Below are 14427 nucleotides of genomic sequence, written 5' to 3'. Positions count from 1 at the left end.
AACAGAGAATAGGTCATGGAAAAGAATGGTGGTTTAGGAGAAGAGAGAGAGACAGAGAGAGAGAGAGAGAGAGAGAGAGAGAGCACTGGTAAATCAAATCAAAATTGATATGTTTCCAGTTTTCACGAGTGTTTTAGCAGATCTGGAACCCAGTAGACAAATAAAGCAATTTAAATTCAATTGTAATGTCAATGGGGGGAGGGGGAAACAGTCACATAAAAATATTTATGTCTTCAAAGCAGTACAATTTATTTGGCTTTAAAACCCGAAGGGAGAAAAAGGGGGAGTATGGGGAAAGTATACCAAAAGATGAAAGGAGGAACATTCATCCAGTCACACAGACACAAATTGAGAGAGAGAAGGATGAAGGGGGGAAGGAAGGAGAGGAGACAGAGAAATGTCCTGGTTTTGCACGCCCTGTCATTATGGACGGGCCCCGGCGCAGCACAGATACACAGAGACAGAGACGGAGAAGGAGGGATGGAGAGAGGGATAAGAGAAAGGAAAGAGGGAGAAGAGGGTGAGAGAGGTGCTATGGCTTTTGGTAGGCCTGTCATTACAAAGGGCCGGAGACGCATTCCGATCCTGTTATAGACCTGACCACAGGGGTTAACACACACACGCACACACACACACACACACACACACACACACATACACGCAAAAACAGGGTGAGTTGGCTCTGGTGTACATGAACTATATATGACTCAGCCACTCGCACCCAGAGTAGCAGCAAACTGCTGGGGAGCACACACACACACACACGGACACGGACACACACACACACACACACACAGGAGGGGCTGCTTGCTGGCATGGCCACCCAGTAATTCCGCTGTAACCAAAGTGGCCTCAGAACTGGAGTGATCTGGATAAGAGAGCCATTGCAAGGCCAACGTGGACTGGACTGGACGTGTATGAGTGTGTGTGTGTGTGGGGGGGGGTTATATATGTGTGTGTGCGTCTGTGCATCTGTCCATGCGTGGTCAGAAATCTATCCAAATTCGGCGGGGATTTCCAAACCACACATGGTGGTCATGTCCACACACACACACACACACACACACACACACACACACACACACACGCACACACACACACACACAAAAACACGGCAAACCAAAGCTGATTCATTCAACAAAGTCTAACAAACACCACCACCTCTCACCACATCCCTTCGGGGCTCAGTCCTTTTATAGACCTTCTCAGATTAGTACATCAAACAAACACTACGGCCAAACAGAACATAGCTGACCAGGAATCCGTCAGGTGAGTCTGGACTGAGGGTCATCCCCAGGTGAGAGTTCTTCAGGTTCCTGGACACATTCTGTAGAGCGGTCTCACCTGAGACAGACACAGGGAGAGGGGTGGTAGGGTTAGAACTCAAGCTACAGCAGGCACAGACATTACAGTGGACAGTTACACGTTTCAGGTTTATTGTTACATCCCATTATACAAGTATAAAGCCCAATTTATACTTCTGCGTAAAATCTATGGCGTAGCCTACGCCGTAGCCTGCGTAGGCCCGGAGCCTACGCCGTAGGTTGACGCGCACCTCTCCAAAAATGTAACTACCATACGCAACACACCTACGCAGACCGTAAGCACTGTGATTGGTCCGCTTGGTAGCCCATGATTCCGACATGATTCCGACTCTCTCGTAGGCCAAAATGCGGAAGCCATGACAGAAATGTCATTTAGTTTTTCTGTAATTACTTATTAATAAAGATTTGAAAAATTATGATAGCCATCTTATTATCTTAGTTAATAATTTTTAATTAATAATTTTGCCATTTAGCAGACGCTTTTAATCCAAAGCGACTTACAATTACGAATTACAGGGACATTCCCCCTGGAGTAACTGAGGGCTAAGTGCCTTACCCAAAGGCACACTAGTAGTGGTGTGGCTTCAGGCGGGATTTGAACTCACAACCTTCCGATCGCAAGTCCAACTCACTATCCACTAGACCACCACTACCCACTAGTTGAATGTCATTTCAATGCGTAGGCTACGGCGTAGCGTAAATTCGACGCAGAAGTATAAATTGGGCTTAAGAGAGTAAAATTCTTAGGCTTCAGTTGCAGCAAGAGGAAATAAAGTGGCAGCAGTTATTTTAAAAAAACAAATAAGGCAAGATATGTAACCCCGAGTTACATATTTCATTCCTAAATAAGGACTTAGCAGTTGTTGTCCTTTCATATATAGTTCAGGTTATTTAAGGGGAGATTACGCTGATCCTAGATCTGTTTACAGTCTCACCCAGGTTCACTTTGGTGCAGTTCGAGCTCCTCTCCTCTCCCACAATGCATTTGTATACGTCTCCTCTCCTGTTATTGGGTGGTCCGTCCCAGGGAGCACCAACCAGCAGTCTGCATCACAATCAGACACCCAATGAGGTTAGGGGAGGATATGGCAGCAGAATATAATGTTTCACCAATCTGCTCAACGAATAGTTAAACACACACACAGAAACACACACACACACAGATACACACACACACACACACACACACACACACACACACAGATACACACAGATACACACACACAGATACACACAGATACACACAGATACACACACACACACACACACAGATACACACAGATACACACAGAAACACACAGAAACACAGATACACACAGATACACACAGAAACACACACACACACACACACACACACACACACACACAGATACACACAGATACACACAGATACACACAGATACACACAGAAACACACACACACACACACACACACACAGATACACACAGATACACACAGATACACAGAAACACACACACACACACACACAGATACACACAGATACACACAGAAACACACACACACACAGATTCACACAGATAGCGACGTACGATTTCTCCCCGTCGGCATCGTGCTGTAGCACAGAGAAACCGAACAGAGCCTCCTCTGGACCGCTGAAGATCCGCGGGTGCTTTACGTCGATGTTGAAACATTCACACACCCCTGAGGGAACATAAGAGGAGGGGTTCAGTTAGAGATGGGGGGGGCTGTGGGGTTAGGATTCAAAGCATCAACTTGAGGTTCATGTATGTTCACATATTTTGCCTTTCACTTGTAGCATCATCACACACACAAACAAAAAACAAAACAAAACAAAGCCAACGAAACAATAACTTTTTCGCTGAGAGTGATGGGTGGAGAGAGAAAGTGAAAAGGAGGACAAACTGAGTGACCAAAGACGGCCTAAGAGGAAAAGGAGTTTAGTCTAGGGGGGGAAGAGAGGGAGAGAAGAGGAGAGAGAGGGAGGGAGGAAAGGGTGTGGGTTATAAAAACTATGGAGTATAGTAGCTCCCTGTTATGACATACAAACCTGCCCTTTATACAGAGAGAGAGAGGGAGAGAGAGAGGGAGAGAGAGAGGGAGAGAAAGAGGTACAGTACAGTAGAAGGAGAGACAGTGAGTGAAGGAGGGAAGGAGGATAGTTCATTGACTGGGAAGGTGTAAGACTGAGAAAACAGACATGGAAACAAGAGCCAACTGTCAAAAGAAAAATGACACTGCTCTCTTTTAGGATTTCATTTAAAGAAAGTCAACTTCTGGACTACCGTCAGGCGACAAGAGAGAATTCACAGAGTATGAAAAGCTGTAAAACACCTCAACAACAGCAAGGATAAACCCCAAAAAACGTAATACATATGTAAAACTAAACAGGACTATTTAATACAGTCCACAGAACTGAAAGAAGACACATACCATATCCATGTACAGGTACCTAGTACCACACTGTACACTACTTATCTTCCGCCATAGATTGAAGACCCATCTCTTCAGGCTACATCTTAACTGTCCCTCTTTAAGACCTACTCACCCCCCCAACCCCCCTGTACAGTTTCTATACTATAAATACAACCATGTTTTATTTGTTGTAAGTCGCTTTGGATAAAGGCATCTGCTAAATGCCAAAATATGTAAACATGTAAATGTAAAATGTACATGGATATATTCTTATTTCAGTGAATCCCAAAGTAGCCTAATGACTAGGTCATTATTATGTTATTATTATCACATTTTACCAAGTATAGAGAGAGGGAGACCGTGAATGATGCTGTGCTTAGCTTTGTTGTGCTTTTCTGTGCAGTGCTGTGCTGAGCAGAGCCTTGTGCTTCCAAGTGATTGTTATCTCAGCGAGGGCTCAGATCAGTGGCCAGGAGACCTCAAACAGCTCGCGAGCAGACACTTCAGCACCAACACACACACACACACACACACACACACACACACACACACACTCTCTCTCTCTCTCTGTCTCTCTCTCCACAAGCTAGGACAACCAGAACCTCAAACAGCTCGCAAGCAGACACTTCAGCACCAACACACACACACACACACACACACACACACACACACACACACACACACACACACACACACACACTCTCTGTCTCTCTCTCCACAAGCTAGGACAACCAGAACCTCAAACAGCTCGTAAGCAGACACTTCAGCACCAACACACACACACACACACACACACACACACACACACACACACACACACACACACACACTCTCTCTCTCTCTCTCTCTCTCTCTCTCTCTCTCTCTCTCTCTCTCTCTCTCTCTCTCTCCACAAGCTAGCACAACCAGAGGGGGATTTCACAGAATGGTTTGGAGAAGTAACTGGATATGTTCACTGTTTATCTCTTTTTCCCTCTCTTTTTGCTCCAAGTTATTTTCTCTATTTACATACCCAGTTCCATCTTTCTCTCCCTCATCTTCCTCCAACTGTCTCTACGTGTCTCCCATCTCTCTGCTCTCTCTTGCCTTGTCCTTCCAAATAAGTCCTCGTACTTCCACCATACATCTCATCCTTTCTTTAATCCCTTGTTTCTTTCTCCTGTGAGCTCCTGTGAGCCACAGGTCACCAACATCACCGTGGTGATGGGCACCGATAGCCATCCAATGGGCTGTGGGGAGTGTCCTCCATGTTGCTTACAGCAGCTGTCTGATTCCCCTCAGATCTGCAAACAGAGGTTGAGCAATGATGTCCTCTTCTCCTCCACACATAACCACTCAATTCATCTCTTCTATTTAATCACTATCGTTTATTTTCTCTATAATTGTGGTCATCTCTCTGTCTCTCTCTTTCTGTTCTCACACGCCCTTCTTCTCATAGTTCTTTTAAAGCCTGTCTGTCTCATCGCCACCCTCCCCTCCTCTCTTTAACCTCCCCCCACCCCACCCCACCTTTGACCACCCCTCCTCACCCTCTACCACCCATTCTGTCCCACCACAATCATCCTCCCCTCTCCATTCTCCCTCAGATACCCCCTCTCCTTAGCCCTACCACCAAACCACAACCCTTCTGGCCCCCCATCATCCTTTCCTCACCCACCCACCCCGGGCCCCCCCTCCCCTCTCCTCCTCTTCTCTGGTTCCAGTTTAACTGGGGTTTATATATGGGTCTGCTGCACCACAGCCAGCCTGACCATGGATCGTCATGACAACTTTCTGGAAACAACTATGCAGCCAAACTGGGTCCAGATTCCTCCCTGTCTTCAACCACACTATGGGCTCCGGGCACGGGTACTGCTGCTGCTGCTTCTGCTGCTGCTGTTGCTGCTGCTGTATGTGTGTGTGTGTGTGTGTGTGTGTGTGTGTGTGTGTGTGTGTGTGTGTGGTTGAGTGTCATTGGAGCTGTGGAATGCCAGCCTGTCTATGTAGGACAGATAGCAGAGGGGTGACTGCTCTATATACCATTTGAATCGGTTCAACATTATTGTCCCCCCATGATTAAATCGGGGACTGTGGATCTGTCTTTGTATGTTCGTATGTTCGTCTTTTGTTGGTATGTCACACGCAATATCTCAGATCTGGTCTGTGGACAATTTCAACGAAGCTTGGGTGAATGATGTGTGTTGCCATAGAGATCCAGCATTTACAATATTCCACACGCCTGGGGCGTCTGTGGCTCAGGAGTGAGAGCCGGCGTCTAAAGATCGCAAGGGCGGCAGTTCGATCCCCGGCTGGCCGCATGTTAAGGTGTCCTTGGGCAAGACACTGAACCCCAAATTGCTCCCAGTGAGAGGGACGGCGCCTTGCATGGTAGCTTTCCGCAATTGGTGTGTGAATGTGTGTGCGAAAGCGTGAATGAGAGGCCATTGTAAAGCGCTTTGGAATAAGGCGCTATAAAAGTGCAGTCCATTTACAATTTCCATTTGAATGACCCATGGGGGGGTGCTATATTTAGTAAAAACAGAAATTCCAAACTTTGAACAAACATACTGTATCTCTTGTCCTGTTTGAGTCTAGTTATAGTATATCTGGTACATATTTGCAGCCCCTCAACACGTTTCTCATGAGGACCAGATTAGCTCCGCCTGTTTCTGATAATTAGAAATTATTTATAGTTTTTATTCTCTCTCATTAATCCACAAAACTGCGGTTGGTTGTCGACACCAATTCACACAAGGCGGGGCACTACTTCATTTGTGAGGGACAACATGTTTACTGTAGACTTGTTAAAGCCTCTTTCTCTCTTATGTTTTACAGGACGTCTCTCTTTTCTCTTTCACTAAAACACAGACACACACCCACACAAGCACACACACACAAGCACACACACACACACACACACACACACACACACGCACGAACACACACACACACACACACACACACACACACACTCTCTCTCTCTCTCTTTATCTCTCTCTGTCTCTGTCAATTAATTGGCTTTATATTCCTGTTTCCATCATCTTACTGTAATTCAATTGCAAGGCTTCCCCTGTCTCTCTCCTCCTCCTCCTCTTCCACAGACGTTCCCTCCATCATGTTCTGTCCTCATCTCCCTCAACCACCTTGTGGGGAGTGGGAGGGTGGGAAATCGAGTGAGAAAAAGAAGAGTGAAAGTGGGAAAGGGAGAGTTAGTAGGACGACAGAGAATGGGAGACGATTGAAAGAGGGGTTGAGAGACAAGAGAGAGTGGGAGGGGAGGAGAGCGAGAGGGGGATTGGAAGAGGAGAGAAAGAGAGTGGGAGAGAGAGGAGGAATTCCCCTACCCCCATACACACACCTGTGTTCTACATTTCAGTAAAAGCATAACAAGTCTAACGGGCCTGGGACGCTTGGTCACTACACGGGGGGAGCTCTGCAGAACACATCAACATCAAACACACTCACAGCTCCCTATATACTGCAACACGACCCGCAACAAACACACACCACACACACACGCACACGCACACGCACACACGCGCACACGCACACACACACACACACACACACGCACACACACACATACAAACACACACACAGACACACACACACACACACGCACACACACACATACAAACACACACACAGACACACACACACACACACACACACGCACACACACACACACACACACACATACACAGAAACATGTGTACAGAAACACTTACGAGTACATGCGAAAACATACCTAAAGCCTTACCCACCATGAGAAACACATACACGCGCCAAGTCACACAGTGAAGCGGGCTCGCTACACGCTTGACTCCGACAGTTAATGAAGTGTACGGCCGTACAGGCTAACCACAAGCAAACGTCTGACTGCTGCTGTGAACTCAATGCTCAATGCATTCCTCATTCATATACCTCTGCTTCAGGATGAAGACACACATGGACCTGAACAGCATGGCTGCTGTGCCTGCGCTACTGGTACATGTGTTTGACCGTGTTTCCCCTTACATGTTCATGTTCAAAGAGACGAACGAACACCAAAACTTTCAATAGAAAATCAATCAAAGGCTATTTCTTTTTAGGCAAGTAGCGGGGGGGTAGGTGGGGGCACTTTTGAACTCCTTAACACGCCCTAACCACAACCATAACCATGATAATGCCCTATCAAATGATACCACTATAGGTCTATGATCTTGATTTCTTTCACAGCTAATTACAGTCCTGCAATGTGGCGACTCAGTCACTTTGTCAGCTACATAAACACTATTTTACTTTTGCTTTACTACAATGGTCCCTTTCTCTGTTGCTCTTGCTGCTGAACAAGAGCCAGTCAGTTAGGTGCTATGCTAGAGGTAGCATGAATGGATGAAGAGGAAGGGGAGCTGGCATGCTCTCAGTCACGACCCATGAACACAAGTGTGCTTTTTTTAATGGAAATGCCATATTACTTATTCCTGAGAGATGTGCTACTGATAGATTTGATAAGGTCCAACCTACAGCTGCCACGGTTGAAGCAGTAGCTGGGGACAATCATAGCTGGCTACTGATTGGGCAATTACGCAGTATCGCAGTAAAGGATAATGGAATTGATAGGCTACTTTTGGGTGCCTTATTAGCAACGTATGTTGCCGCAGTGTGGCTGAGCATTAACCACTAACTTCAGTAGGAGCACACATCTAACAGGCTGAGCATTAACCACTAACTTGAATAGGAGCGCACATCTAACAGGCTGAGCGAGCAGGGCCAATCCCACCACTGGCAAGTTGACAGTGTTGACGGAGAGCACCCAGACTATGGCTTACTAAGACACGCTCTACCTCCTGTGCCCCCGAAGGCCTAGACCACTTGGCCAAGGCTATAAGGCTAAAAGAAAAAGAAAAGAATCAAGGCAATAATATGCTTGGTTTTGTCTGACTGTGCACTAGTTTTAAGACATATTTGACTTGTTTTAAGAAATTCTTGGCAAGTGACATTTTCCTGTTCTGTTGGCAGATAATTCTGCTTATTTTTAGTAATCCCCCCCAAAAAATTCCCCCATTTCCTTGGTTTTTTTCTTGCTTTTGAGAGCTGACTTTTTGCAGTGTAGTCAGTGTCTTGGTTAGCTTTTACCTCTTTTACCTCCTGACTTTGCCCATGATTTGTCAAATCAAGCAAAGTATTTATGTGGTAAGTCACTTACATATCTGTACAATGTAAAGTGTGTTCAGACCTGAGTAGCATGGTATAAATTCATTATCTATGAGATAAGAAACAAAAATAAGTAAGTGTGGCCACTGCAGGGGGAAACCAAGGAAACAGCTGTGGAGGAGAGGCATGCCAAGGTTCAGAGATGAGGAGGATCATGTTGTTGTGTACAGTAGGTCTCTGATGATCTGCAGGACCAGGATGTACGCTACGTACCTGTACCATGATGGCTTAGCCCCCCTGTGTGGCTGCCTGTCCTATGATGGCTTAGCCCCCCTGTGTGGCTACCTGTCCTAGGATGGCTTAGCCCCCCTGTGTGGCTACCTGTCCTAGGATGGCTTAGCCCCCCTGTGTGGCTACCTGTCCTATGATGGCTTAGCCCCCCTGTGTGGCTACCTGTCCTATGATGGCTTAGCCCCCCTGTGTGGCTACCTGTCCTATGATGGCTTAGCCCCCCTGTGTGGCTACCTGTCCTATGATGGCTTAGCCCCCCTGTGTGGCTACCTGTCCTATGATGGCTTAGCCCCCCTGTGTGGCTACCTGTCCTATGATGGCTTAGCCCCCCTGTGTGTGAGCATCCTACCAGCTGTGCCATAAAGGTTTAGAGTCCTAGACAGAGGCCATGGTGCCCTTCGTTGGCATTGTGATTGATGAAGCAGGCTTAAAGTCAGCTTTATGGCAAAAACATGAGTTTATGAAACAACTGTTTGGTGGACAAATTGTCACTATTGACTTTCTCATTGACAGGACAATAAGTGTGAAATATCTAGGCCTATACTAAAAAAGATAAACAGGGGGAAAAAGTTACATGATTACATATTTCAGTGGTGAAACACACAGGCTTGCAATGATGCACCTTCTTACCTTTGAGAAGAACTATGAACTTCAAGAATAGCAGGTAATTGCGCAGCTCCATTTGTGAGAAGGGGAAGTATTAGTGGTCTCTCTTCGCTGTTTCCTTTTCTGACTTGGGTTTTACTCCCTTGAGTTTGTATTAAATGCAGTGATTCGGCATAACAACGCACACACGTGTACGCGCCCCTTCAAGTCTTCCTACTCCCGCAGGATCCGTAAAGTCCGTTAGAATGCTGTCCCAGTGGCATCGCACGCGTCTGTGGGGTACAGTAAGGTTAGGCTTATATGTCGTGACGTTAGAATTATAAGGTTCTATCTCCATTTTTGTCAAAATTGAGTTTTTTACATAATCTGATCCATTAGGTGTTTATTGATGCCTGTGTGGTGTCATTTTTTAAATGTTGACATTTTTGAGTTAGTAATTCATAAAATACAAAGGTTCCATCTCACAAAACATAATGGAATGTAAAAACTTTGACGCTCAATATCTCTGAACGACCCTAAACGGAGATAGAACCTTATCATTCTAAGCTCACGAGCTTCAATTAACTAATTACAAGTTAGGAACATTTCTCGTAAATGAGCTGACCATAATAAGGTTCTTACCTCGTGTGTAATTGCCTCCGATGTCTTAAACCACCCAGGTCAGCGTTCCACCGATTCCAACTCAAACCCACCCAACACCTGTCTCGAACAAGAGGCTCATCTGGGGGTCGTTAAACCATCACTAATGTGGAACAGCTTCCCAAACACATGTTTTAATTGTTTTCAGCGAAATCCTGTGTACGGGACGGGTCAATCAGACAGGGCTGAGAGAAGAGACTCCACGTTCAACTCCTGCTGCTGGATCAACGCTCAGAAAAAATTATCCTCACAAATGACCATATTTCAACCCAATCGTTTGGGGGTAAATTTCAGTTGCGGGTTATTTTCCACCTCGTTGCTTTTTTATTGTAGTCGAATTCCGTAGTTTTTAAATGTTGCAGCAGTTCTTCTTGCACAGTCTTCTTAACGGAATTTCACTGCTAAATGAAAGAGCGCCTTTATTCCTCCACCCGATCCTCTCCTCTCTCAGCGCGCCTGGTTCTGCCTCTCTCTCTCTCTCTCTCTCTCTCTCTCTCTCTCTCTCTCTCTCTCTCTCTCTCTCCCTCTCTCTCTCTATCTCACTCACTCTCTCTCTCTCTACCTCCCTCTCTCTCTCTCTCTCTCCCTCTCTCTCTCTATCTCACTCTCTCTCTCTCCTTCTCTCTCTCTCTCTCTCTATCTACCTCCCTCTCCCTCTCCCTCTCTCTCTCCCTCTCTCTCTCTCTATCTACCTCCCTCTCTCTCTCTATCTACCTCTCTCTCTGTCTCTCTCTCTCTCTCTTTCTCTCTCTCTCTCTCTCTCTCTCTCTCTCTCTCTCTCTCTCTCTATCTACCTCCCTCTCTCTCTCTCTCTCTCTCTATCTACCTCCCTCTCTCTCTCTCTCTCTCTCTGTCTCTCTCTCTCTCTCTCTCTCTCTCTCTCTCTCTCTCTCTCTCTCTCTATCTACCTCCCTCTGTCTCTCTCTATCTACCTCTCTCTCTAGCTTATTTTTTTCATTTGAGTTTCATATACAGTACATGCCTACTCCATTTATGTGTGTCTCCTCCTCTATCATCTGTCCTCTTATCTCGTGTGTGTGTGTGTGTGTGTGTGTGTGTGTGTGTGTGTGTGTGTGTGTGTGTGTGTGTGTGAGTGTGTGTGTGTGTGTGTGTGTGTGTGTGTGTGTGTGTGTGTGAGTGTGTGTGTGTGTGTGTGTGTGTGTGTGTGTGTGTGTGTGAGTGTGTGTGTGTGTGAGTGTGTGTGTGTGTGTGTGTGTGTGTGTGTGTGTGTGTGTGTGTGTGTGTGTGTGTGTGAGTGTGTGTGTGTGTGTGTGTGTGTGTGTGTGTGTGTGAGTGTGTGTGTGTGTGTGTGTGTGTGTGTGTGTGTGTGTGAGTGTGTGTGTGTGTGTGTGTGTGTGTGTGTGAGTGTGTGTGTGTGTGTGTGTGTGTGTGTGTGTGTGTGTGTGAGTGTGTGTGTGTGTGTGTGAGTGTGTGTGTGTGTGTGTGTGTGTGTGTGTGTGCGTGTGAGTGTGTGTGTGTGTGTGTGTGTGTGTGTCCAGGGCCGCTTCTTCTCCTGCACCATCATATACTCCCCTTTCCCTCTTACCTGTTTCTATTCCTGTTTATTGATAATTAATAATATAATAATAATTAATAAGAATAATAAATCCCCCTTTTAATATCTATGTCAATCTTATGTCCACAATTGCAAAGTATTCAATTTCGATTTCGATTAGATTAGTTATATTACACCTTATAGTATGACATTTTCTTTGTGGTAACAACATATGAAGATATTAGTTTATTTAATATTATTTTATCTACTTTGTTTACTACTTTGGTTTACTGTATTTGGTTTACCCCTTATTGCTGTATAATCTTTACATTCATATTCATCCATTCATATTCATGAACCTTGCATGTTTTATCACCGGGTATGTTTGGGTTTTGTTTATTTTTACTGTACGATGTGTAAAGTTATGATGATGCCATTATTATTGTACTAAGTAGCATGTTTATGTTTATGTAGATCCCTTGCTGTGTTTGACTCACTAGCTGAATACTGTACATTTAGTTTAATTTCATACATTCTTGAGAAGAATATATTGTATTTGTTTGCTGGTTAATTGAATGCATGAAAAGAGGAGATGGAGTCAAGGGCAACAAATTAAAGTGCATATTCATGAAGCTTGTATGTTTTATCATCAGAAACAACACAACGCAGAGGCAAACAGCCTTTGTCGTGTGTGTGTGTGTGTGTGTGTGTGTGTGTGTGTGTGTGTGTGTGTGTGTGTGTGACCTGATCTTGCTGTCCTTCTAACACAAGTGTGCCTTCATCAGCTTATATTTTAAGTGTACCTTTATCAGCTTGTATGATGGCAATAAACTTGGACAAAAAAACTGGATTCTGTTTGAGTCGAACAAGGATAGAGGCCCCCAGAAGATGATGAACAGTAGGCCTAAACGGAGTGTTATACTTCAGGACATTCAGGAGGACGTCACATTTCTGTTTTTGCTGTTGATATTTAGTATTTGTAATGTACTGTACTGAGTATCCCTGGGTGTTTTGCTGGCCCTTTGAAAGAGCTCACTGAGGCCCCCTAGGGGTCCCTGTTCCCTTTGACGAAAAACTGTTCACCAAACATCCACAGAGTGGTGCCAGTGAATCAAAAATCCAGTCTCCCAATTTTGTGGTGCCTTATTGGGGTGAGGGAGTTCAAATTCATCTCTGTCTGAGAGAGAGATGGGGGAGATGTTACAGTCAATCAGAGGGTCAGATATTTACAGCCAATCAGAGGGCTGGATATTACAGCCAATCAGAAGGCTAGATGTTACAGCCAATCAGAGGGTTGGATACAGCCAATCAGAGGGCTCGATATTTACAGCCAATCAGAGGGATGGATATTACAGCCAATCAGAGGGCTGGATATTACAGCCAATCAGAAGGCTAGATATTACAGCCAATCAAAGGGTTGGATATTACAACTAATCAGAGAGCTTGACATTACAGCCAATCAGAGGGCTGGACATTACAGCCAATCAGAGGGCTCGATATTTACAGCCAATCAGAGGGCTGGATATTACAGCCAATCAGAAGACTAGGGGCTGGTTTCACAGACAAGGCTTAGGACTAATCCTAGACTAAAAAGCATCTTCAATGGAGATTTTACATTGAAAGTGTGATTTAGTCCAGGACTAGGCTTAAGCCTTGTCTGTGAAACCGGCACTAGATGTTACAGCCAGAGGGCTGGATATTACAGCCAATCATAGGGCTCGATATTTACAGATAATCAGAGGGCTGGATATTACAGCCAATCAGAAGGCTAGATGTTACAGCCAATCAGAGGGTTGGATATTACAGCCAACAAGAGGACTGAATATTACAGCCAATCAGAGGACTGAATATTACAGCCAATCAGAAGTCTCGATATTACAGCCAATCAGAGGGCTGGATATCACATATTATTACATATATTTCTCTCATGGGTAGCTTTGGTTTAGTTTAACTTCTTCAATTGTAAAGCAATTGGTAATTTGGTTAACTACATTTTCTGAGTAGCTTCCCCAACACTTAAACTGCTTTGAGGTTATTAGATGATTACATAGCAGACAGAATAGGGAAGACTAGATGAAACAGTTCAGTTCAGGGATGCATCTCAAACATCTAAAATGGCTTCCTCTCCTCCTGTCCTTTCCTACAACTGCATTCATGTGAAATAACTGCCCAGAGAGATGGAAGCTAAATCCCAGTACAGTAGTAATGTCTCCTCTATAATGGAGACCAGCAGAGTGTATCAGTGCAGTTCACCCTCATTACTACATAGTATCTGCACTACTCCCTATGTTACCACTAGATGGCGCTCATACCTATCTCGAGACGTAGACATATTTGTCTCTTCTGTGAGGAGGTTGAAGTTGCCCCTATACACAGATCTAAGGTCAGTTTTGTATTTGTATGATTTGGAGAGGGAAAGCTGATCCTAGATCTATGTTCCTACTTCTCTGTATGTTTATTTCCACTGCGGTGGTGGTAAGCATTGTTGTTTTTTTCTCGTAAATTAACTCTCTTAATGACGTGTCAGGCAGACTGGCTGCGGTGGAAGGAACTCTGCCAGA

At 45.0% G+C, this 14427-nt stretch overlaps 1 protein-coding gene across 1 annotated transcript in view; it reads right to left on the bottom strand.

Moving 5' to 3' along the window:
* The window catches only part of itga10 (integrin, alpha 10), a gene marked incomplete at both ends in the record, with an annotated part of 31249 nt that extends 21441 nt beyond the window's left edge, over positions 1-9808 (bottom strand). The window contains 4 exons of the mRNA XM_080540155.1: positions 1256-1344; positions 2261-2370; positions 2877-2988; positions 9757-9808. Of these exons, the coding sequence (XP_080396281.1) occupies positions 1256-1344; positions 2261-2370; positions 2877-2988; positions 9757-9808 (363 nt within the window). The remainder of the gene's footprint in view (positions 1-1255; positions 1345-2260; positions 2371-2876; positions 2989-9756) is intronic.
* Positions 9809-14427: the final 4619 nt, after the last annotated feature.

The sequence above is a fragment of the Nansenia antarctica genome, assembly GCF_963989245.1.
Source record: "Nansenia antarctica genome assembly, chromosome: 10".
NCBI classification, from domain to species: domain Eukaryota; kingdom Metazoa; phylum Chordata; class Actinopteri; order Argentiniformes; family Microstomatidae; genus Nansenia; species Nansenia antarctica.
The sequence above is the reverse complement of the archived record's forward strand: the minus strand, read 5'-3'. Positions and strand labels throughout refer to the sequence as shown.